The sequence below is a fragment of the Camellia sinensis genome, chromosome 8, assembly GCF_055761805.1.
Source record: "Camellia sinensis isolate YWXY chromosome 8, ASM5576180v1, whole genome shotgun sequence".
Lineage (NCBI taxonomy): Eukaryota > Viridiplantae > Streptophyta > Magnoliopsida > Ericales > Theaceae > Camellia > Camellia sinensis.
In genome coordinates, this window is record NC_138968.1 from 197,470,457 (window position 1) to 197,495,972 (window position 25,516).

General features: G+C 37.5%; 1 protein-coding gene across 1 annotated transcript; it reads right to left on the reverse strand.

Annotated features, from left to right (window-relative positions):
• Positions 1-63: 63 nt before the first annotated feature.
• LOC114311021 (Transducin/WD40 repeat-like superfamily protein) lies at positions 64-23,862 on the reverse strand. Its single transcript, XM_082884543.1, has 16 exons — positions 23,540-23,862; positions 23,267-23,452; positions 22,732-22,911; positions 19,266-19,674; positions 18,948-19,066; positions 18,780-18,857; positions 18,174-18,314; positions 17,532-17,576; positions 16,009-16,175; positions 15,725-15,803; positions 15,570-15,655; positions 14,826-14,955; positions 14,225-14,357; positions 3,044-3,210; positions 1,272-1,473; positions 64-730 (listed from the first exon to the last, which is right to left on the reverse strand). The coding sequence occupies exons 1-16, from the start codon at positions 23,657-23,659 to the stop codon at positions 522-524; spliced, it is 2,451 nt and encodes an 816-aa protein (XP_082740669.1). The 5' UTR covers positions 23,660-23,862; the 3' UTR covers positions 64-521.
• Positions 23,863-25,516: the final 1,654 nt, after the last annotated feature.

Consider the following 25,516-nt stretch of genomic DNA (forward strand, 5'->3'; position numbering starts at 1 on the left):
GGGCTGCCACTGCCAGTGACTTGTCTTTGTTTTTCTTGATCAGAGCTAATGTAAGAAATGATCAGAGCTAATAAGGTTATCTCAACCATTAATAACTTGGCAATCTGTCGTTTCAAATTTACAATCAAAGATTCCAAAATTTTGAGTCATAAAAACAATTTTCTCATCTACTTTACTACCAAGGGACATTCCGCACAAGGAAAATTGGTGAGTTGGGGGCAAAACTGACAATTTCAAAACTCCAGTAGAAAGGTGAGAGGTCCACCAGCTACAACAGATCCTCCAAAGATTTGGCTGTATCAAATTCATAAGTAGCCATAGCAGAGCATAGAGCTTCATCTCCTCAAACATTCTAAATTGATTTTTCTTTCCCCTTCCAGCCAATTCAAACCTGCCTTCAATAGTTTTGAAGACACTTTGAAACTTGTACTCTTCAATAGCTTGAATAACTGCAGAAGACATCACTGAATTTTGACCGGAAAGACAACAAGAAAATGTAGATATGCATCTATCTGCAGTGATCACTCTACAGTAGCTGTTCTCTTTTCTAGCAACGACTCCAAAAATGATGAACATAATTTGGTCAGAGGAGGAAGGCTGTGAGATGATCCACTAAATATGGTCTCCCATGGCTTTTCTGATGCTACAAATGGGGCTGGCAGAGTCTGCTTTCCCGCCTTCAAGTCGAACTCTGGTAACTCCCCATAAATAGATGCATAACCGAACTGGCCTGTAAAAAGGAAAGGCGAAGAATCACCCATTAAATCTTAGGGAAACAAAAACTCCGTAGAAACAAATTCTTGTTACTTGACAGATCCAGTACAACTACAACTGCAATGTTAGTTACGAAACCAAAAGGGAATTTTAACAGAATAATTTCAGTTGTCAATTAACAGATTCAATGCAACTACAATTGCAAGGTTAATTAAGATGCCAAAAAGGAATTCAAAGAATAAAAAATTCAGCCTCCCTGAAAGAGTGCAACTACTTTCGTCAATTTTTTAGTTCCCTGGATAAATGAAGCAGCCCCAAAAGTAACCATTTCTAACATTGATTACCGACATGCTCAGCAAAATGTAAGTCGTATTTATATTTCCAATCTGATAAATCAGATGAACCAAAGGATCCAAAATTCCAATGTAACAGCACAAATTCACACACAGCCCACAAAAAAAAAAAAAAAACTGCAGTTACACAGAATCTGATTTTCTATAATATAATGTATGAATATGGATATGAAAGAAAAAAGTAGTAGAAGTCTTGACCATTACCAGTCTCCTGAAAACCAGATAGATTCTGCCGACGAGCCATGCCTTGCTCACATGCTTGTTGTTCAACATATGGGTCAAAGAGGATGTATTCATGATCACCATTTATATATGCAAGCAACACTGAGACTGGATTTTCATCTGAAATCTTCTCTTCCAAGGCACTTGGATTTGTATGAAGAAAAGCAAGCCCCCCTCCCAGTGCCTACAGTGAGAATGTTAAAATTTGATGAACGATAATGCAAACAACCGAACCATCCTACTTACCCCCCCCCCCCCCCCCACCAAAAATATATACATATATATATATTTAAACAACAAAGCATCTTGTTGACATGGTATTACTACTATTATGGATCTGTAGTTTTCCACAAAGGCTGAAAATTTGCTGTAAGAACAAATGAAAACAAAAGTTGCAACCGAACCATCCTACTTACTACCCAAAAAAAAAAAAATACTAATTAAACAACCAAGCATCTTGTTGACACACTACCTAAGAAGCACGGACACGTGACACGACATGAATACGACACGGACACGCCAACACGTTAATTTTAAAAAAATGCAGGACACGACATGTGGAGGACACGCATGAAATATATAATTTTATATATTTATTATATATTATATATATATGAATATATCATTCAAAGATAATAAAAAATGCAATATAGCACTATTTCCTATAAATTTATATGGTTTTCGTTTTATTATTGTATCTTAAGTTGTTTTGTTCAAACTTATAATTAGTTTCACATACGTATAATCAATAGACACATTTGTTTAAACAATTGACACGTGTGTCCTCCAAGTGTCCAAAGAGCGTCCGGGTCTTTAAAAATATTTAAAAAATAAGACACGTTTTGAAGAGTATCGGACACGTGTCCAAAGAGTGTCCAAAGAGTGTCGGTGTCCGACACGGACACGTCACCTTCTTAGAAGTGTCCGTGCTTCTTAGCACACTACTACTAGTATTATGGATTTGTAGTTGTCCACAAAGGCAGAAAATTTGTTTTAAAAACAAATGAAAACAAAAGTTGCACAAAATATTTGCAATGCACCAGTGATTATTTAGGTTCAGTAGCCAACATCTAGCCTTAAAAGAAGAATTGAATCTCACATGAGTGATTCAATTTGCATATAACTGATATTATTGGAGAAAGAACTATTGCATATAAGAACCAAGATTAATCCCATTACACTTGCATAGAAAGCCAACCATATTAGTCCAATCAATACAAGGAGATTTGCATCCCTACAAATTAGTTCTCTAGGCCTACGTAAGCCCATCAGTTTGAGCATTACCCATTAGTAATCATACCTATACATTCACAATTACAATTATAAACATTTATGAATAAACATGTATATAGGAACGAATTAAATGAAAGACATTATTTTCAATGGAAACCCAACTTAAACATTTACTTATAATACACAATTTTTTACTACAATAGATGCAATTATAACACCAGTGCAGAAATATATGCAAAAGCCCGTGAGTAGCTAAATATGTTCCCTGCTCAGAACAAGAACAAAAAGGGGGCAGTTTCTTACAAGAAAATAGGAGAAGAGTACAATATATCATAGGAGAACAAGGAGACTACAAGAATATAGGAGAACAAGGAGTCCTCCAAAGAAGGAAATACAAAGACAAATGAAGTCTCTTACTACGTATCATACACCATCCTCGTATCTCTAGAACATCATTGGATTGATTGGACTGGGTAAAGTACAAATATAATTTTAACAAATGCATAAAAAAAGTTTCTTACCTTCTTTACAAACCAGGTGGCCACGGGAACTGGGTCTCCAACCTTGAATAATAAAATTGCTCCATCTTCACTTGGTAATGTGGTTACATTAGATTCTGTAAGTTTAGATGATTCAGGAAGACAGGCGAGAACAGCAAAGGAAGAATCATCCTGGGTGCATGCTACAGCTGCATGAATACACAAGATATTACTAAAATGCCTGAATGAATCAAGGGATGCCACATGAGCATTACACAAGGAAACTGTGTCAGGAAAACTGCTTGGATTGAGATATCGAAAGGAGCAATTCCCCCCTCGCCTTCTCTCTCTGTGGGGGGAATCTAGGCTGAGAATTTGGAAATTCTTGTAAAGAAAACATGCAATTGCTGGCATAGCTACTGGGTATCGTACTCAATTACCAACTGAATTATAAGGCCCCTAAAATATGTATTTACTTTTAAGACCTTAATTATGAATTATTTTCTTAAAGCCCTCGTTTACTTGAATTAATTCGAATCTTGTCGGTTAGCAATTTCTTTTTTTTTCTTTTTTTTTTATCGAAACAGAAATTTCTCTAACCAGATTAGTTTCCCTAACTTAATTTAATTCTACCTAGGTTGCATGTAATTAACTTCAAGCCCTCACTCTTTATTTAAATTTTAAACTTACCCCAAATTAGTACTTGTACCTTGTACCTTGGTATACCATCAATCTTGCAATATATATATATATATATATATGTATACACCTTGAGGGATGTGCCCTTGTACCTAAAATTAATAAAAAAATAACCCCATCATCCTAGGGAGAAGAGAGGAGCCAATTTTCAATATATATCATCATGATATTCTAGAAAACCCAAACCTAGTACCCTAGACCTAGGTTGTTAATTCCAAAACTAGTTCCTTTCTAACTAGTGTTGCCTAAATCATTGACCAAACCTCCCAAATTCCTTCCATTTCCTTAGAATCCAAACAAATCCTAACCTTTCCATCCATTTCCAACTAATGGGCTTTTAAGACATTTTACATCAAAAATTGTCTATAAATATCAACCTCCCCTAGCTTACAAACTCACACAACACACTCACTCACACACACATTTCGGTTAGAGAGAGGGAGGAGAGCAAGGAAGAGAAGTCTAGAGGAGAAGAGGGAGGAACAGAAGAGTTTCTTGTGCAAAGTTTGGAAGGTAAGCCACAAACACAACCTTCTCTTCATTTCCTTTTCTAATGCATGATTTTGAAGATCCTAAATAATGTTTTCCAGATCTGTTATTATCAAGTTTTTATGTTAAAAATACTAAGATTTGAGTATTTCCCCATTTTGGCACAAAACCGTCTTCTTTTTGTACCAATCTCTTAATTTTTCAAAGGCACTCCTTCAAACAAATTTTCTGAGTTAAACATGGGATAGTTAGCATATTTTCCTCACAAAAGAAATGAAACTTTCCCATGGTGGAACCCCCTTTTTATAAATTTTCTTGTTTTGGGCATTCTGCAATAAAACCTGTTTTTGCAGTCAGCTTTCAAAAATTCCAGAAAAATGTACAAAAATATTTTGAACCTCTATTTTATGTCAAAACCTTCCTTTAGAAGTTAGCTTTCAACTAAAATTGGTTTCATCGAAAAACATTGAGCGGTTTGCAAGAAAATCAAGTTTTCGTAACAGTCGACGGATCTGGGCAGATTTTGGACAGATCCTGGACAGTGCTGAGATACTTTCTAAATCATCTAGAATCTGGAGGAACAACCCCAATTCCGAAAAATGTTCTATAAACCAGATCGAATCCTCTATAAACCATACGAAGGCCAAGCCGGTAAAGGGTCTAAAATAGCTCTTTCATCTTAATCTTTATGCGATATTAAATCTGGAAACTTTGTTAGGTGTGGATATCTTGTACCTTTGAGTTCATGAGAATGTTTGCAGCTTATAATCATATCTTGATCTGATAATATATGTGTTGTGGTTATGTTATTTACCTTTCTTATAAGAATGTTTGTAGCTTATAATCATATCTTGATCTGATAATATATGTGTTGTGGTTATATTATTTGCCTTTTCCGTCTTAAGATTGCATGCTCATATGGATATTATTATTTTATAAGTTAAGCTAGTCTTGTCTTAAAACACTTAATTCAACGGGAAACCTAATTGGGAGGGTACTGGGTTTTCGAACATTTGAGTAATGACAAGATGAGAAAATGTGATATATGGATAATTGGGGGGGCGTTCCCTTTCTGAAGGTTAAAAGTCTTGCGCAAGTGGTTTTCGGAACCCTTGAACGGAGCGGTTGTATTCGGACCCTAGGTAGTTGGTGTAAGGAGGGATTTGGACAAGACCCTATTTGTACCGTCTCTTTTGAGGCCCTGCGTTTGGCGCTACGCGGTATATAACCGTTGGTAGGCATCCGAGGTTAGTTCTGCAACAAAGCAGCAAAAGAGGGGGCATACCGAATAATCCGCGTCCGATTCTTGTGGTTGGGAGGACGGAGTTCTTTGGGGGATTTCTAGTTAACTGACATCTAACTTAACCATTTAATTATGTATTTATTGTTGGAGTATCATGCTTTACTACTTGATGTTTTATTTTGTGATTGTGTATTGGACTGGGAAAAAGGGGTGGGGTGTGTGTGTGTGTGTTTACTGGGCATTCAAAGCTCACGGCGTATCATGCCAGGTGACGAAGCGGAACTCATAGCGGAAGACGACAAGCCGGAAACCTTTGAAGACTTTTGGCTATACTTTCTTTTTGGGATGTAATGTAATGGAACAATCTTTTGAAGCAAGTATAATTGTGGCTGGTATGTATTTATATCCTATGTATGTACCTTATCGTTGCTTATGAGACCTTGTGCCAATGCCTTGTAAAATCTGTCAAAAAGGTAGTGCGCTGCCTAAGAAAGCTGGACTTAGAAAGGAGGCTATTTTGACTCCTCCAGCGATCTGAGCTCTTACTTGGTTATTGACCATAGGACTCACTAGTGACTTCCCTTGACTGCAACCTATAGTGTAGAATCGAAGCGTCACAATTTGGTATCAGAGCCTAGGTTCAACCCTTACCCACGCATTTCGACCTGCGGTTAGAGACTACCTTGCCCTGACTATGTTAAAATCTTTCTTGACCTATCTTAGGGAATTTCTTCGAATTTCGGACACGCCAGAATCAACTCATAAGGACCTACTTCAGGATCGTGAAATGGTTTTAACTTTGAGTGAGGCCTCACATCGCGCATTAGGGGGTACTACTAGTTCTACGCGTCTTCTATCGGTTGTCGTACCCTCATCTTGTATTCATAACCTTTATTCAATGTCACCCTTTTCCAAGATTAAGTCTTGTCCATCTTGTCTTGTTTTATATACTACTATTTGTAAATTCGACCTCCTTTGACCCTTGATTATTTTATTTAGCCCAAGACTTCTTGTAAATAATTTCATTTTCTTTACTCGGTGATGAATCTTGGATATTCAGTTTGAAACGCGGATGGCCAACGCAGTTTCAAGTTAAATATCTAGTTTAGTCACTACATCTATAACCATTGATCACATTGAAGTTCGAAACCATAACATCATACCATTCATCCATATTTCTGTTAATCCTGACGTTATCACCATAACTGCTTCGTATTCTTCGTCTCCACTTTAATCCAATTTTAAGAATCTTGTAATTATTATTATGTATATATGAAGTTGTGCTGTGTGAACACCCTAAGATAATCAAACTCTAACTTAAGATTAGTTGCTTACCCATAAGGAATTGCCTCTGTAGTTAGAATTTGACTTGCGTCTCACCCCATTCAAAGAAAAACAAATGGTGGACCATACTTCGAGACAAGTAATAACATGAGCTTGCAAGCAACAATAGAAATGCAGTACCAGGAAATCAAAACCTTAAGAATGGACTAGTAACCGTGGCTAAAACCCCGAACCCTATCAAGAATCAAATTTTGGAAGAGTCTTACCATCTTTGTGGAAATAATCGGCATAACATTGACCTCAGAATGAGGGGAGGTAGAATCCAAGAGGACTTGGAGCTTGTGGAAAGGAGACCCAACTTCATGAGGGACCAAAAAGGAGCAACCGGCAGAATCTTCGCCCTGCAAGAGAAAGAAGCGGACCCGTCTGTAATTCAGTACTACACAATTCTTGGGTGCATGTTTTATTTGATACTAGTGCATCACATTCTTTCATACCCTCTGCTTGTGCTAAGTCATTAGAACTTGAATGTGAACCTTTAGAAACTACCTTAAGTGTAATGTCACCTATGGGAGGATGCATTCGGGTAGGATTGATCTGTAAAGATTGTAAAATAGGAATGTCGAACCTACGCTTAACTTGCGACCCTCGTGTCATGGAAATGTCGGACTTCGATATCATTTCGGGCATGGACTGGTTGTCTGCCCACCGAGCAGTGATCGACTGTCGTCAGAGGAAAGTGGTAGCTCTTATGCAAGATGGGACACATTTCCTGTTTAAGGGGGATAGACAAGACCCTATGGCTTCGACAAAACATCGGACGCAGTGGCACGATCAACCTGCAGGTAGAATAGCAAGTCTGATTCTAAATGAGGAGGGCCAAGGAGAAATAGAACTTCCGCGCATAGTATGCGATTATGCAGATGTATTTCCTACGGAATTACCAAGATTGCCGCTAACCCGGGAAGTAGACTTTAGCATCGAGCTGCAACCTGGAACTACCCCAATATCCATGGCTCCGTATCGCATGGCACCAGCAGAACTGCGAGAATTGAACACACAACTACAAGAATTGCTCGAGAAAGGATTCGTTAGGCCAAGTACTTCGCCATGGGAAGCACCCGTGTTGTTTGCTAAAAAGAAAGATGGGTCGTTGAGGCTATGCATCGATTATCGTCAACTCAATCAAGTCACGATTAAAAACCGATACCCACTCCCAAGGATTGATGACCTTTTTGACCAACTTAGAGGCTCAAGGTGCTATTCAAAGATCGATCTCAGGTCGGGTTACCATCAACTACGAGTCAAGGAGGAGGATATACCGAAGACTGCCTTTCGTACTAGATATGGCCACTATGAATTTGTAGTAATGCCCTTCGGACCAACCAATGCACCGGCAGTACTCATGAGCCTAATGAATAAGATTTTTAGACCATACCTCGACCAGTTTGTAGTAGTGTTCATTGATGACATCTTGGTATATTTAAGGTCTAGAGAAGAGCATGAGCAACATTTAAGAATTGTCCTCCAAATTCTTAAGGAAAATCAGTTATACGCCAAGGCAAGTAAATGTGAGTTCTGGTTGAATGAAGTAAAATTCTTAGGGCACGTAGTATCAGAAAATGGGATTGCAGTGGATCCAACCAAAGTGGAGGCAGTATTAGATTGGAGACAACCAAAAATCGTGTCGGAGATTCGCAGCTTTTTAGGATTGGCCGGTTATTACCGAAGGTTCATCCAAGATTTCTCCAAACTAGCTAAACCAATGACTCGTCTGACGCAGAAGGGAGTAAAGTATGAGTGAGACGAAGCTTGCGAAAAATCCTTCCAAGAGCTGAAGAAGGGGTTAACTAGTGCGCCAATTTTGACCATTCCAGAACGAGATGAGGGGTACACTGTGTATTGCGATGCGTCTAAAGAAGGGTTAGGATGCGTGCTAATGCAAAATGGAAAGGTAGTCGCATATGGATCCAGGCAGTTGAAACCTCATGAGCGCAACTACCCCACCAACGATTTGGAATTAGCAGCCGTGGTTTTGCCCTAAAGCAATGGCGACATTACCTGTACGGGGAACAATTTGAGATTTTCACGGATTACAAGAGCTTGAAGTATCTATTCACACAGAAGGACCTTAACTTGAGACAGAGACGATGGATGGAGTATCTTGGGGACTTCCAGTTCACTCTCTCATATCACCCCGGTAAGGCTAATGTAGTAGCAGATGCTCTAAGTCGTAAGAGCAGAGGGATGGTGGCTAAGATCTCCGTCAAGGAATGAGATATGGTTAAGACACTCAGTGAGTTCAGGATCCAAGTAGAATCTCAAGATACAAAAGCATGTCTTAGTGCGCAGAAGGTGATGCCTAAGTTGAGGAATGAGGTCATGGAGGCCCAAAAGCACGATCAAGAGGTAGCCTACATCAAGGGACGTCTGGAATCAGGAGAGCCCATGCCCGATTAGGTAATTCACCCCGATGGAAGTTTAAGATACCAGGGTAGATTGTTTGTACCAAGTGACGAGTTACTTAGAGAAAAGGTACTGAAGAAATGTCACCATTCTGCATTTGCGGTACATCCAGGAGGGACTAAAATGTACCAAGATTTGAAGAGGCAGCATTGGTGGAATGGAATGAAGAAGGAAGTGGCTAAATTCGTAACAAAATGTTTGACATGCCAACAAGTAAAAGCGGAACATCAAAAACCAGGAGGAATGTTGCAATCTCTACCAATAGCCGAATGGAAGTGGGAGTAATGTGACGATGGATTTTGTGACAGGGTTGCCTAAGTCACCTAGAGGGCACGACGCTATATGGGTAATAGTGGACCGTCTTACCAAGTCAGCACATTTCTTACCTTATAAGATGACCGACACCTTAGAGTCTATGTGCAGACTTTACAATGGGGAAATCATTCGACTACATGGGATTCCGATATCTATTGTGTCAGATCGTGATCCACGATTCACCTCTCGATTTTGGGGAAGCCTGCAGGAAGCTCTTGGTACGGAGTTATGTTTTAGCACCGCCTTTCACCCGCAGACAGACGGACAATCTGAACGCACTATCCAGACGCTTGAGGATATGCTGAGAGCTTGCGCAATGGATTTTCAAGAAAGTTGGGAACGATACTTACCCCTAATTGAATTCGCCTACAACAACAGCTTCCAAGCTAGCATCGGTATGGCACCCTTTGAAGCATTATACGGACGACCTTGTAGATCGCCGATTTGTTAGACGGAAGTGGGAGACGCAAATCTGGTGGGACCCGAACTTGTCCTAGAAACTACTGAGAAGGTCAAATTGATCCGATAACGGTTAAAGACTGCTCAGGACCGTCAGAAGAATTATGCAGACCGGAGGAGGAGACCGTTGATGTTTGAAGTAGGCAGCCACGTGCTCCTAAAGGTGCAACCCAGGCGTGGAGTTGTACGTTTTGGGAAAAAGGGGGAAGCTGTCACCACGATATATTGGGCCTTTCGAGGTATTGGAAAGAGTGGGCGAAGTAGCATATAGACTAGCCCTACCCCCGCAGTTAGCAGGAATACACAACGTCTTCCATGTATCTATGTTGAGAAAATACATCGCTAACCCGTCACACGTCCTCAAATGGGAAGGTATCAGCCTTGACAAGGATGTTACATTTAAAGAAGGGCCGGTAGCAATACAGGACAGTCGAGAGAAGGACCTCAGAGGCAAGACGGTTCACTTGGTGAAAGTGTTGTGGCGTCACCGGGGAATTGAGGAATCTACTTGGAAGCGCCATGATTGGGTGAAGGCAAATTACCCCGAGCTTTTCGAAAGCAGTATGTAGCTGAATTTCGGAGACGAAATTGTTTTAAGGGGGATTGGTTGTAAGGCCCCTAAAATATGTATTTACTTTTAAGACCTTAATGATGAATTATTTTCTTAAAGCCCTCGTTTACTTAAATTAATTCGAATCTTGCCAGTTAGCAATTTCTTTTTTTTTTTTTTTTTTATAGAAACAGAAATTTCTCTAACCAGATTAGTTTCCCTAACTTAATTTAATTCTACCTAGGTTGCATGTAATTAACTTCAAGCCCTCACTCTTTATTTAAATTTTAAACTTAACCCAAATTAGTACTTGTACCTTGTACCTTGGTATACCATCAATCTTGCAATCTATATATATATATATATGTATACACCTAGTGGGATGTGCCCCTGTACCTAAAATTAATAAAAAATAACCCCATCATCCTAGGGAGAAGAGAGGAGCCAATTTTCAATATATATCATCATGATATTCTAGAAAACCCAAACCTAGTACCCTAGACCTAGGTTGTTAATTCCAAAACTAGTTCCTTTCTAACTAGTGTTGCCTAAATCATTGACCAAGCCTCCCAAATCCCTTCCATTTCCTTAGAATCCAAACAAATCCTACCATTTCCAACCATTTCCAACTAATGGGCTTTTAAGACATTTTACATCAAAAATTGTCTATAAATATCAATCTCCCCTAGCTTACAAACTCACACAATACACTCACTCACACACACATTCTGGTTAGAGAGAGGGAGGAGAGCAAGGAAGAGAAGTCTAGAGAAGAAGAGGGAGGAACAGGAGAGTTTCTTGTGCAAAGTTTGGAAGGTAAGCCACAAACACAACCTTCTCTTCATTTCCTTTTCTAATGCATGTTTTTGAAGATCCTAAATAATGTTTTCCAGATCTGTTATTATCAAGTTTTTATGTTAAAAATATTAATATTTGAGTATGGAGTCCATCTCTCTTGTATTTCCCCATTTTGGCACAAAACCGTCTTCTTTTTGTACCAATCTCTCAATTTTTCAAGGGCATTCCTTCAAACAAATTTTCTGAGTTAAACATGGGATAGTTAGCATATTTTCCTCACAAAAGAAATGAAACTTTCCCATGGTGGAACCCCCTTTTTATAAATTTTCTTGTTTTGGGCATTCTGCAATAAAACCTGTTTTTGCAGTCAGCTTTCAAAAATTCCAGAAAAATGTACAAAAATATTCTGAACCTCTATTTTATGTCAAAACCTTCCTTTAGAAGTTTGCTTTCAACTAAAATTGGTTTCATCGAAAAACATTGAGCAGTTTGGAAGAAAATCAAGTTTTCGTAACAGTCGACGGATCTGGGCAGATTCTGGACAGATTCTAGATAGATCCTGGACAATGCTGAGATACTTTCTAAATCATCTAGAATCTGGAGGAACAATCCCAATTCCGAAAAATGTTCTATAAACCAGATCGAATCCTCTATAAACCATAGGAAGGCCAAGCCGGTAAAGGGTCTAAAATAGCTCTTTCATCTTAATCTTTATGCGATATTAAATCTAGAAACTTTGTTAGGTGTGGATATCTTGTACCTTGAGTTCATGAGAATGTTTGCAGCTTATAATCATATCTTGATCTGATAATATATGTGTTGTGGTTATGTTATTTACCTTTCTTATAAGAATGTTTGTAGTTTATAATCATATCTTGATCTGATAATATATATATTGTCGTTATGTTATTTGCCTTTTCCGTCTTAAGATTGCATGCTCATATGGATATTATTGTTTTATAAGTTAAGCTAGTCTTGTCTTAAAACACTTAATTCAACGGGAAACCTAATTGGGAGGGTACTGGGTTTTCAAACATTTGAGTAATGACAAGATGAGAAAATGTGATATATGGATAATTGGGGGGGCGTTCCCTTTCTGAAGGTTAAAAGTCTTGAGCAAGTGGTTTTCGGAACCCTTGAACGGAGCGGTTGTATTCGAACCATAGGTAGTTGGTGTAAGGAGGGATTTGGGCAAGACCCTATTTGTACCGTCTCTTTTGAGGCCCTGCGGTTGGCGCTACGCGGTATATAACCGTTGATAGGCATCCGAGATTAGTTCTGCAACAAAGCAGCAAAAGAGAGGACATACCAAATAATCCGCATCCGATTCTTGTGGTTGGGAGGATGGAATCTCTTTGGGGGATTTCTAGTTAACTGACATCTAACTTAACCATTTGATTATGTATTTATTGTTGGAGTATCATGCTTTACTACTTGATGTTATATTTTGTGATTGTGTATTGGACTGGGAAAAATGGGTGAGGTGTGTGTGTGTGTTTACTGGGCATTCAAAGCTCACGGCGTATCATGCCAGGTGACGAAGCGGAACTAATAGCGGAAGACGACGAGCCGGAAACTTTTGAAGACTTTTGGTTATCTTAGGAATACTAGAAATTTCCTTTTTGTTATTTTGTAAGACTCATATGAAGTTTAAAACTTTCTTTTTGGGATGTAATGTAATGGAACGATCTTTTGAAGCAACTATAATTGTGGCTGGTATGTATTTATATCCTATGTATGTACCTTATCCTTACTTATGAGACCTTGTGCCAATGCCTTGTAAGATCTGTCAAAAAGGTAGTGCGCTGCCTAAAAAAACTAGACTTAGAAAGGAGGCTATTTTGACTCCTCCAGCGATCTGGGATCTTACTTGGTTATTGACCATAGGACTCACTAGTGACTTCCCTTGACTACAACCTATAGTGTAGAATCGGGGCGTCACATGAATACCAAAATTCCTAATTCTTTCCTCCAATAATGAGTTGGAGAGAATTGTCAACTATTACTGAGCTTGTTTTCATGCCCAAACTTGATTTCTTAGAGACAATATTACAATTCAAAAAAAGTGGGGCATTTTTGTCATTTAAAAAAGCTAGAACTTTGCGATAGTAAAACTAGCCCTGTAAAAGTGTATCTTTGAAAACCAAGTACATTTGACAAAACCAAAATCTCAAATCTTTGATTGCTCTAAACTGGTTTGAACTTTAATCCAAGATGTTCTGAATTAGTAATAACATGGGACTACTATGGAGTGAATACTAGGGCTCAGATCCCATCATGCATTGTTTAGTCACAATCACAAATAAATAAATATACGAGTGAGTTAAAAAAGAAAAAAAGGAGTCTAAACTTAAATCTCTCAATATGCAAAATCACAAAAGTTCTACTAATCAAGACCCATAATCATTATCACTTTCAGTCACATGCATTTCTTACATGCAATCAACTTGTAGTGGAATCCAATAGTGTGCATATAAGTGAAATGTACAAGGTAAGAGGGGCAAATAGGCAGGCAGTAAAAGATGTTTCATAAGTGAAAGACAGAAGAAAATGACTGGCTGACAACCATCTGCAGAATAACTGATGGTCAGTTAGTAGTTCTGATTTTAACCCACTAATTTTTTTCTTCCAAAACTCTCTTAGTAGCATAGAGAATGAGCCACAAATAACACATTGATTGATCATTCCAACATTAAGTAAAGGTTTCAATCAGTAGCATAATTTCAATTCTCTAAAGTGCCTGATAGATGTAGGGGACGCACAAACTAGGTTACAATATAAAGATGTACACACCAAACTTTCTTCTTATTCTTTTTTTCCTCTCATTTCCCTGGGTGTCTCAAAGAAGATTTGGAAACTAGTTTAACATGTTCATCAGTTTCAAAATTGAACTGTTAAGAAGATAAGAATTTATCCAAACCTTCTGCATGAAGCTTATATGACCACATTATGGAAAGCTTTGACATACTCCAAACAGATACTTGTGGGTTTGAACCATGGCTTAAAGACACCAGATACTCTGACTTTCCAACAAATGACAGGATCACAATTGCCTGCGAAAAGATACAAAATTCATTGTGTGAAACGCACAGAGTTGGACCCACATATTTCTTTAAAAATATTCAGGGTTGCTATGCAAAACTAGGAATTATGCTGTGGTGCCAAGCCAGTGCATGAGCTCAAAGAACGCAGAGTTTAGTGGTTGCCAAAACAAAGCATGAGCACTTGGTGCACCAATTTACATCTTTCTTACATGGTTTAGAATGTCAATGTCAGCAACTATGTCAAGGTGAAAAATCAGCGATTATGATAGACATGTATTGCAGAAAGGAAAGCAGAAAGGCATAAAACTTGCAAGGGTGTACAGAAATGAAAACACAGATACTAGCAGGAGACATATAGAAATTATGAATGATACAAAGATTAAATAATAGAAACAAGAATAAGGTATATGATATTTAAAAGGTGCATGTATTTGAGCATTCATAGACCAATGACAGTGAGCTTATTTAGAGAATCACCTCTTGACTATCTCCAATTACAGCCACAAGAACATTCTTCTCATGATCCCACAATGTAATTACAGTTTCGGCTGCAACAGCCAGAATAGAGCCATCGACAGAAAATATGGCAGCTGTCATGGGCTTTTTCCTGGAAGGAACAAGTGATTCATTAAAACAACAAAGATAATAATTAGCAAAATAAGTAAACGAGGTTTTAAACTAAATCCAAGATATTGCAGCATATCAACATTTACATTATTAAGTGTTTACATGAACAAACTTGTAGAAAATACAAAGTTTTCATAAAATCAAGATGCCACTTAAGTCATGGTACACACTCTGCAAAGTAAGGCCAAGTTTGGGAAGACTAAATAAGTATACTTTTTGACATTTTATGAAATATGGGTTGGATTTGAGTTGGGTTTGAAGTGATGTGTTAGAGAGGTGATGTGACTTAAATAAGATGATGTGACTTAAATAAGATAGTGACTTTTTGACTTTTTGAATTTTTTGGAGGATGCCAAACTTGGCCTAAATATCCTGCTGACTAACAAAGCCCATCCAACTAAACATGTTATGAGATAAAAGTAGATTCTGGCATCTACACCGCAGACACCTTGGCTTCTTTTGAGTAATATGTCCCACTTCTATGTTTAACTCTTACACCATTCCATGGTAATCTTCTAAGCTACATGTTGTATGTTCCTCTTTGCAAAGATAAAACAGTCATGGCCTTTGAATTAGACCAAAGTAAGATCATACTTATATGAACCAACAGCATGGCATGTCCACCCAGTTTTCTGCAGCATTTGACCTTTCCGCTGAATCTCATTATTGCCAACCCAAATCTGCAACATTGAAAGCATTAGAAAGGCAATATCTTATTGAAAAAGTTACGATACGATTGGCCAAACTACCTTGAAGTCACCACCATAGGAGCTGCTGACAGCTATATGACGGGTAGGGTGGAAAGCAATAGCTGAAACACCAGATACCCTGTACAGTATTAAGCAGGTAGCATGGTGTTCATTTCTCTATTTTTGTAGGTAATACACTCTACTCAATATTTCAGCTGCAGTATATTCAAAAGAAAAACAATGATCTGGTGGCAAGCAAGATGTATTTTCCTCTAGTGGCAAGCAAGATGTATTCAAAAGAAAACAATATTTCAGTTTCTGAACAAATAAAGCTAACACCAGACCTGTGTGGTTCATATATGACGGTGGACAAGCTGAAGTCTTTATTCTGCGATTCACTTGTCCAAAACTTAAGACTGACAAGGCCTCCTATTCCTTCTTCTGGTAGCCTAGTTTCAACAGTACTCATAACACAGCCATCTAGAGAGAGGGCTACCAAATTCACTACCACCTGCATTCGAGGAATGTGAAGGCTTTAATTTGGTAGTGTAATTGACGGGAGAATGTATAATGAATGTGACTTGAGACAAAATAGTATAACAATATACATAACAAAAAATCAACCCATGTGAGTAGGTAACACCAAAAGGACCTTATGATAAAGTTGGCTTTCTAGTGGGAATATATTTAAATATGCAAGATAAGATGTTAGGCTAAGTAAATACTATTTTGCTTTTAGAAGAAGTAGCAACCTAAATCCTCTTGCATGGATCATTTGCACCTTTACCCTCACACTAAACAATTTTCATATTTTCATAGTTTTCTTTAGGGGTGCATGCATATTTGGAAATAGCGTAAGAAGAGAACATTTCTACAAAAACATTCAATCACACTGGCATGCAAAAATTATTTGAATAATATATAACAATTGCAAAATGATATACATAATCAAGATATAAAACTTGATAAAAGCATGATCACTCCAAATCCTACTATTTTTCATGTTCACACATTGAACTATGGGGAGATATGAGAACCACATTCATACTTCTAATAAATTGATGTGTAGTCCTCAATAGAAACCATCACCTTACAACCCAACCTTTGAACAAATTCAAGACTTTACTAGAATACTAGTTTTCAATCCAGAGAATCAAATGAACGAAAGATTAAATGAACTTAGAGCATGAAGAAATCCTTATGTAAGTTATTATAAATCAATAAATAAATAAATTGTTCAGTATCTGGATGCAGAAATATCCAGATAGATTATCAATGTAAACTAGAGAAACATAATAGTTATTGAGCATAAACAATATTGGTTCTGTAAAAATAACAGATCTTAATAGTAGTATTTTTTTGATAAGCAAATAGGCCACTAAAAAGATCAAAAAAAGAGGGGTACACGCCCATATACATACGAGTACAAGAGAAACATGTTAGAAAAATTGTTGGTCAACTTTTACATAGTAGTGTAGTATACTGCCTTGAAATAACAAGAAATTATACTGGAAGCAAAAAACAACAAAACAAAAAATGTGGAATGTTGTACCACCATTCAAAACACAAGGAGCATGTAGTATAGAATGTAAACATTGGACAAACAACATTAAGACCCTATAAACCAATAAAATAAAAGGCTCAAGAAATATTGAGCCTTACAATCTATAGGTTAAATAAAGAATAGTTCCCAGTGTTGGTCACATTCAACTGAGGGTGTTGAGAGGGGTGGACTGAGAATCAAGTTTATGCAGCAGATTCATTTGATTATAGACTCAACTGCCAAATAAATCTTAGAAGTATGGGCTCAATCCACAAAGAGCAACTATTGGGATAGAAAAATTAGTACTAAAAAAATTTCTTTTACCGTGAGCTCATCACCTGGCTGATGGTTTCTCTCACAGATTTGAACCTGCAAAAGAATGAATCAAGAACATTTCAACTTCCACACATAAATGGCTTGCAAGAAAATAGAGACAACAGTTAAGAATATTAGAAAATTCTCTACTGCAAAGAAACAATATGGGGTTGGACCACCATTTGATGTATTACACCGAAGAGAGCTAGCAGCTTCATAATTAAACAAATCAAGAAGAAATGATTATATTTGTTAAAGAGGGTTTATAATTTCCAAAAAGGGTTGTTGGGGGCAACCCAAAGGAAAATATACCACTTGAAATGATATGCACATGAAAATAAACAGAAAACACAAAATGTGTTCATTACAAACATAAATAAAGATGAAAATTGTTTCCTCAAGAAAAATTGTTTTCAGATTGGTATATAAACCTAAATGATGAGAACAAATTCAACTGCCTAAAAAAATGTCATACCCAGTGCATAAGGCTCCATCCAGCCTCCTGCTTATAGCAGAGTCTAGGAGAGATGGTAGATAGAGAGCCTTACCTCCACTTTTCATGGAAAGGCTGATTCAACTGCGTATATAGCTTTAATTGGAAATCAACTATGATCAAATGAAGCAACTACTTGAAAATTTTAACATGCTCACCTCCGAAATTTCGCGGTCATCAAACAAGCTGTATAATTGAATGCAGTAGTTCTCTGCACATACAGCAACTAACCCGGCAGTGTAATCAAAGACAAATCCACGACATGAATCTTTAGAAATCTCTGGAATTGAACAAGGAAGCTGAAAATACAGTGTAAGAATCTTCTGAAATATTCATCTTCCAAATACACAAGAAGCATGAAACTGAATACAAATAGTACAAAAACAGTAAAGAATAAACATATCAGAGTCTCAGACACGTGCATGTATGATATGTAAGTAAAGGAAATATAATACATAGACCATTTTTAACATGCAATAGCCAGGGCTGAGGTTCAACTACAAAAATATGAATAGACTGCTCATATTTGACGTTAATACAGGAGATCAAGTAAGACATAGAGGCATATTTTGGATATGCAGTGTTTACAAAGCTTTGAGAGCTCATCAGCAAAGTAGGTCAGACCCATCAACCAGAAATATGTGTGCCCATGGGTTTCAAATTTCAGTGGCTAACAGAAAGTTTAAAAAAAATACTTTTCTAATTTCCTTTCCTAAATATTTATTTTGCCAGAATAAAAGGGAGACAAAATGATTGACCCAAACCTTGATACCAGCAATGGACTTCAAAATTGCCATTGAAGGCATTTTCAGCAGATGAATTTGATTATCTGCGCAAGATATCTGTAGAAAAGTACAAAAATAAGAACTAGAATAGTCGAAGCAGACAAAGTCTATGATTGATTCTATGTTTAGATAGAAAATAGATCTTACAGCGGAAAGTGAAGGATCTGGAGAATTTATAAAAAATAAAAGCGGGGATCCAATTCGTGGTAGAAATTTCTTCTTCCCGGTGTCTAGCTGCCAGACCACAAGAACTCCTTCCCTTCCACCTAAATGTGGGCAAGGAGGTAATATTAAGTAGCAACCATTAATTAATAAAACCAGAAAGAAAAACAATGGAAGAAAATGGTGAACAAAATGTGTACTTAAACCATGTTCTTACATCTTCTATAAATTATATAGTCATTGCAGAATTGCAATCTACAAAACAAATCAGGCTTTGTACAGGAAAGAGCAACTTCTGTATACCTGAATACAGATAGGCTCCATCAGGAGAGAAAAGGAGAAGCTTCACTTCAGCAGAATGCCAATGCCACATAGTACACGAATCAGCATCATCATGGCCCCTTACCCCAGGCCTATCATCCTCATTGTTTGTCAATCCTCCATTTATTAGTTTGCTGCCTAAAGAGAATGCTTTATTGCCAAAACCCCACCAAATTAAGATCCTCCCAGTTTCATCACCTGCTGCTACAATTCTCTCAGTTGGATGAAACGCAAGAGTAGTCAAGTTTTTAGTATGATGCAACCTTATCTTCTTAGATTCAGTACGTTCAGCATCTTTTGCTGGGGCATTCCATATACAAAGCTTGTGCTTGTCTCGGATACCAAAGTATTTCCCGGAAGAACAAACAGTTATAAATTCAGGTTTTTCAGTCTGCAAAATAACACAAAACATATTTTCATCTAATACATAATCATGAATGCACGATATTAAAGCACCACAATCACGATTCACTCATGACAACAGACCACCATAATGACTCCCCTGACCAAGGTTCTGAAAAGCGGTTGCGGTCGCCGTAACGGTGACAGTGTTGCGGTTGCGGTTGCGGTTGCAGTTGCAGTTGCGGGGTGTAAAAGCCGTAACGTAACGGTTGCAGTAACCGGAGCCGTGAATTTTTTTATTTTTCGCACAATTTGAAAAAAAACTTACCGATGCGCACATTTTTTTTTCATAATCATATTTATTGGGTTTTTAAATAAATATTGATCAATTTTTATAAATTTTTAAGTTTGATTCAATATATTTCATATTTTCAAATCACTATAAATTGAGTTTTTTACATTTTATTTTAATAATTAATGACTTCATATTATACAAAAAATCAATCACTAACTATTATATATAAAATAAACAATGACAAAAGTAAGAGAATAAATAAAAGCCTAAATATATATATATATATATGAAAAATGCTTGGGAGCACTAATTAGTGCTCCCACTAATTAGGTGACAGTAGGTCCCGCCATTAATGATGTGATGTTTTGGTCTTGGAGTTGTGTTTTTTATTTTATTTTTTTATTTTTTTAATGCATTAGTGCTATTAGTGGTGATGTTTTTAGTGGGATGAATCATTGTTGATATATATATATATATTTTAATCAAGCCAAATAGATAATAACCACACTTATTATTATTATCATTATTATTTTCAAACAATATATAGATAGACACACACAAACAAAATGGTTGAGTGATAGTAGCTGAATAAAATAGTATAGGTCCAGCTTCAACAAATCAATAACATGATTTTCATCTTCCCTCTTCTCTCTCTATCTCTCTTCCCCCATTTTCAGCTCTTTTTTTTTTTTTTTTTGTGTGTGTGTGTGTTTTTTCGAAAGAAGCAATTCGAAACCATTACGTAACGGTGCGTAACAGGCCGTTACGGCACCGTTACGACCGCTATATCAGTCGCTACGGCTGACACACCTGTAAATCTTAATCACATTGCAAAAGCGGCCGTAACGGGTGGCGGTAACTACCACAACCGTTACGTAACAGTTGCGGCCGCTTTTTAAAAACTTGCCCCTGACTAATAGGTTTATCCTAAATATTACACCTTGTTTTCTTCAGGTTTTAAATTCACACAACAATTACCCCTTAGTCATGTGGGATGAATTATGTAATCATTTTTTGCATTGAAAGTGTCAAATACCTATATCGCCCTCAATTGACTGACATGAGATCATGAGATTGATATACTTACACATGTTGAAATTGTTTTTGACAAAATTGCCCAAATTTAGAACTACATTGCATTTAAATAATCTAACATTTCTCGCACAAAAAACAAAATCATGAAAAATTTAGGGTGGTCTACACTAGCCGACCCACCACATTCTCTCTCATCTAGCCACCACACTCAAGTACTCTCACTGGTGCATACCTCTAACTTCCTCTCTTCTTTCTTCCACTTTAGCTTAAACCAGCCACTACACTCATTTTTCTCTCTAAAACCACGACACGCCACTACACTAGCACCTTTCACCCAACAAACCCACCCAATTCTTTCTCTGGAAAGCTTACTCCTCAACCACCAAATCCACATTTCTCTCTAGAAACCTCTCTCTGCCCCCTACAAGGGGTCTCTTAATTGGATATATATATATATACAAGAAATCTCCAATTCTTTGCACCTCAATGAAAATTTGACAACAAAATATCACCTTCAAGACCAAGGAATCGTCATAAAATTAAGCAACAGAATTGGTGTCAAAAAGATGACAGTGGTGGCAGCGTAAGAGACATTAGGGGGGAAAGAGAGAGAGTGAGGTGGCATTGACTGTGGCAATAGGGTGTGGGAGATGAGAGAAGTGGGAAGAGAGAGAGAAGGTGGCAATAGTAGTGGTTGCAGTGGTCGGGTATGGGAGATTGGAGATAAGAGATGAGGTGGAGGTGGAGGTGGAGGTGGAGGTGGAGGTGGTGGTAAGAGGAGTGAGGGAGATGAGAGAGGGGCAAGAGAGAAAGAGAGAGGGAGAAAGGGTGGGAAGACAAGAGGGAGGTGGCAGTGGCAATGATGACGTGTGGTGGCAGTGGCAATGATGACGTGTGGTGGTAGCAACAAAAATGAAAGAAACAAAAAGAATAGAGGAGAAAGATGAATGAATAGAAAAAGAAGGGACAGAGAATCTATGGGAGAGAAAGAGAGTGAGGGCAATTGGGTAAACTCAATTTATTTGTTATAAAAGGATTGTGTTAAGGGTGATAGCAATTAGGTGAATTCAAATTTTCTGTAAGGTCCATTATTAGACAAGCTCAAGGAGGTTATTGTAATTTCACAAACTAAGGAAATGCATTGTAATAAACCCATTAGTCCGAGAAGGATAATGTAACTTACCCTAAATTTAAATATATGCATGGTAATTTGAATTGAATAATACAAAAATGAGTTAAAGTCCATAACTTTTATACAATCAAACTAGTAAATATAATACTTGCTGATTAATTCATCATTTTCTATTATGCATCAGTGTAATTATATATGTTTTATTAAGTCCCTTGTCAATGAATTTTAGGATAGATATCGGCTAGAATATTAAAAGTGCATCATATAGGATAGATATGCATAATGTTCGGGTCAATATGCAGTGGTATTATGCAACATTTTGCACTATCAAATAATGCCTGGAAATTCATTAAATATTATGCATCTAATAATTTTTATCCTCATACCAATCTCCCAATCCATGCTTTAATTATCATCAAGATATATGAATCTTTGTAATATCAATTTACATATTATCTTGAGACAACACTTTTCAACCATTACTTCCTGTATGCACATATGTACCTGTATACATTATTTAACTGCATACAAAAGCATGGGCATTTAGATCACATAAAACAATATATATATATGATTGCACATTTAGAAAATAGAAATGTATTGTTAAATAAGTATATGTTCATCAGAATGTTATTGAGATGCACCTCTGCCAAAGTCACCCCGCCAGCTAAACGAGACTTGGCTAAGTTACACTTCCGAATTTGTCCATGTAAAGTGTTAGGCTGCTTGTCTTGTTTTTTTGTACCTCCAACAGACACATATGCAAAAAGATCAGGCGTTTTCTCATTACTCTCCACAGGTTGGCCTGATAAACTTGGAATCACCTGAAAAATCCCAAAAGAAAAAGCTACATTTTTAATTTATATGACAAATAGAAATAAAGCAGAAAAAAAAAGAACATTCAGAAAACAAAGGCCTCTGGATCAATTTACAAATTCACTGTTTGTGGCAGTCAAATCAATCAAGTATTGTGATGATTTTCTACAATCAAAATCTGGAATTGAATCACCATTATCAAAAGTTTCCAAACGGTTTACTTCACAAACTAATCATTATAATCATTGTCATGTGGTCTCTGCTGTTAAATTAGTTCAATTAACAACAAACAAACACTATATAACACTCAAATTGTCCACAATTGATAAAAAAAAAAATGACTAAAAACAAAGGCCAAACTACCATGTAGAATATTGGAACCCTAATGTTGATCGTCTTCATCAATTCAGGCACAGAAAAGTCCCAGTTCCGAATGGTGCCATCGAGTGAAGCGGTCCAACAAAAGCACAAGATTTTACTTGCAGGTGTGGAAGCTGGTACGACTATGACCGAAGTAACGAGCGCTGTGTGACCTTCCAACTCTGATGTCTGAAAAAACAGAGAAACATGAATTGATTGAGCAAAAAAGAGTGTTTGTAAGTTATTGCAAATGCATAAAACTTCATTGAAGAAAACCTGTAAACCAGTGGAGGTGCTGAATATGGAGACGGTGTTTCCGGTGCAAATTAGCAGTTTTTTTGCGTCGTTTGAGAACGCCGGCGGCGAAGAAACGAAACTTTTTCCACCTCTGATCATTTTTTTCTCTCTAGGTTTGTCTACAGATGCGAAGACGACGGACAGAGAGAGAGAGAGAGAGAGAGAGAGAGATGGATGAAACTTCAACACCAGAGTTAGGGTTTAGAGTACCGGCCTTGGCTTTCTTCATTCAAAGCCCTAAACCCTACTTCTGTTTTCGTTTTCTTTTTCTTTTTTTTATTACAATCATATCCCAGATAATTGCTCGAATTATAATCAAAACCTATTTGTATGAAGAAAAAAAAATTACACAGCCATTCATAATCAATTTTTTTGAAATTACAATGATGTCCCGATAATTTCTTAAATTGTACAAAACCCTACTTGTCTGAAAAACAATTACAATTTACATCGCCTTCACTAATCGATCTTTTAAAATTACAATGATGTCCACGATAATTGCTTAAATTATACGTAAGCCTATTTGTGTGAAAAAAATTACGCCGTCATCTCAAAAACGCTCGCAACCACAATAAGCCCGTGTCTGCTACGTATGAGTTTTTTTTTTTAACTAACCACGGATAGGGATGGCAATTTGAAACCGGCCCGACGGGGATCCCCGATTTCGACTCCGATTTTAGCGGTTTTTCCCCAAAAAATACCCCCGACGGGGAGGGGACGGTATTTGAAAATCAATCCCCGATCTGTTCGGGGCTGGGAACGGTGATCAGTGTTCAAGCCCCGCTCCGGCCCGACCCCGGCCCCGATCCCCGATCCCGATCCCCGCCCCGATTCCCCGACATGAAATTACTAATATACCCCCGTTTATATATATAATATATGTTTGGCACACTCATTTACACTCATTCACACAAACGGTGATCAGATCAGTGTTCAAGTCTCCTCTCCTCTCTCTCATACACAGTGCCTTTCCTTGGCTTCTCTCTACTCTCTCTCACTCTCGCAGATACACAGTGCCTCCTCAGTGCCTCCATCACTGTCTGCGATGCCTCCGCGATGCTTCTCTCTACTCTCGCACCTCTCCACCGTCATAGATCACAACCACCGTCGCAATCGCAGTCACCACTCTCTCTTTCTCAGATCTGTGTTGATCTCAAAGATACACAGATCTCAGATCTCATATCTGGGTTGATCTCCGTCATCGCCGCCGATCTTCGCCGAGCTCCTCCGTATCTGGGTTGGATCTAGGTTTACATATATGTATATTATATATATATATATATATATATCTGAATGAGTATATAGATCTGTTTTTTTTTTCTAAATTTATAAACAGATCTGTGATGTTCATTGTGTATTAGTTCATTGTTCATTATTGAAGATGAATAATGATAAATTTACAGATTTTCATTGTTCATTAGATGATGTTCATTGTTCATTAGTTTATTGGTTCTGTGTAGATGATAAATTTATTTATGATGATCATTGTTCATTATTTACAGATTTTTATAGATAAAAAAAAAACCGGGGATTTTTCGGGGTCGGGGGCGGGGATGGGACCGGGCTATGAGTCCCCGTCGGGGATCAGGGCCGGGGCCGGGGAAAATTCGAGCATCGGGGATCGGGGACGGGGAGTGTGATCCCCGGCCCCGCCCCGCCCCGTTGCCATTCCTAACCACGGATGTGTTTGTAGCGAGTAAAACCCAAACGAGCCTTGGCAACAAATGATTGGAATAAAAAAATAAAATAAAATAACCTTGACAACAAATAATCAGTTTTTTTATGAAACTAATTATAAATTAAAAATTAATAATCAGAAATGACACTCCTCGCTCAACTTATAAATTATTTAAATTATTTTATTTAGTAAGTTATAAATTATTTTTATTTTAAATAAATTGTACCAAACAACTCTAATGACTAACATTATTGACATTTATCACTATAGTTGATACC

Bases quoted from the DNA above. Each gene is read 5' to 3' on its own strand.
- LOC114311021 (XM_082884543.1), bottom strand. From the start codon at position 23,659: ATGATCAGAGGTGGAAAAAGTTTCGTTTCTTCGCCGCCGGCGTTCTCA. The intron at 19,067-19,265 runs GTATACAGAAGT...GCCCACATTTAG, and splicing joins TGGAGCCTATCTGTATTCAG to GTGGAAGGGAAGGAGTTCTT. The intron at 14,358-14,825 runs GTGATTCTCTAA...ATCTTTTCGCAG, and splicing joins TAATTGGAGATAGTCAAGAG to GCAATTGTGATCCTGTCATT.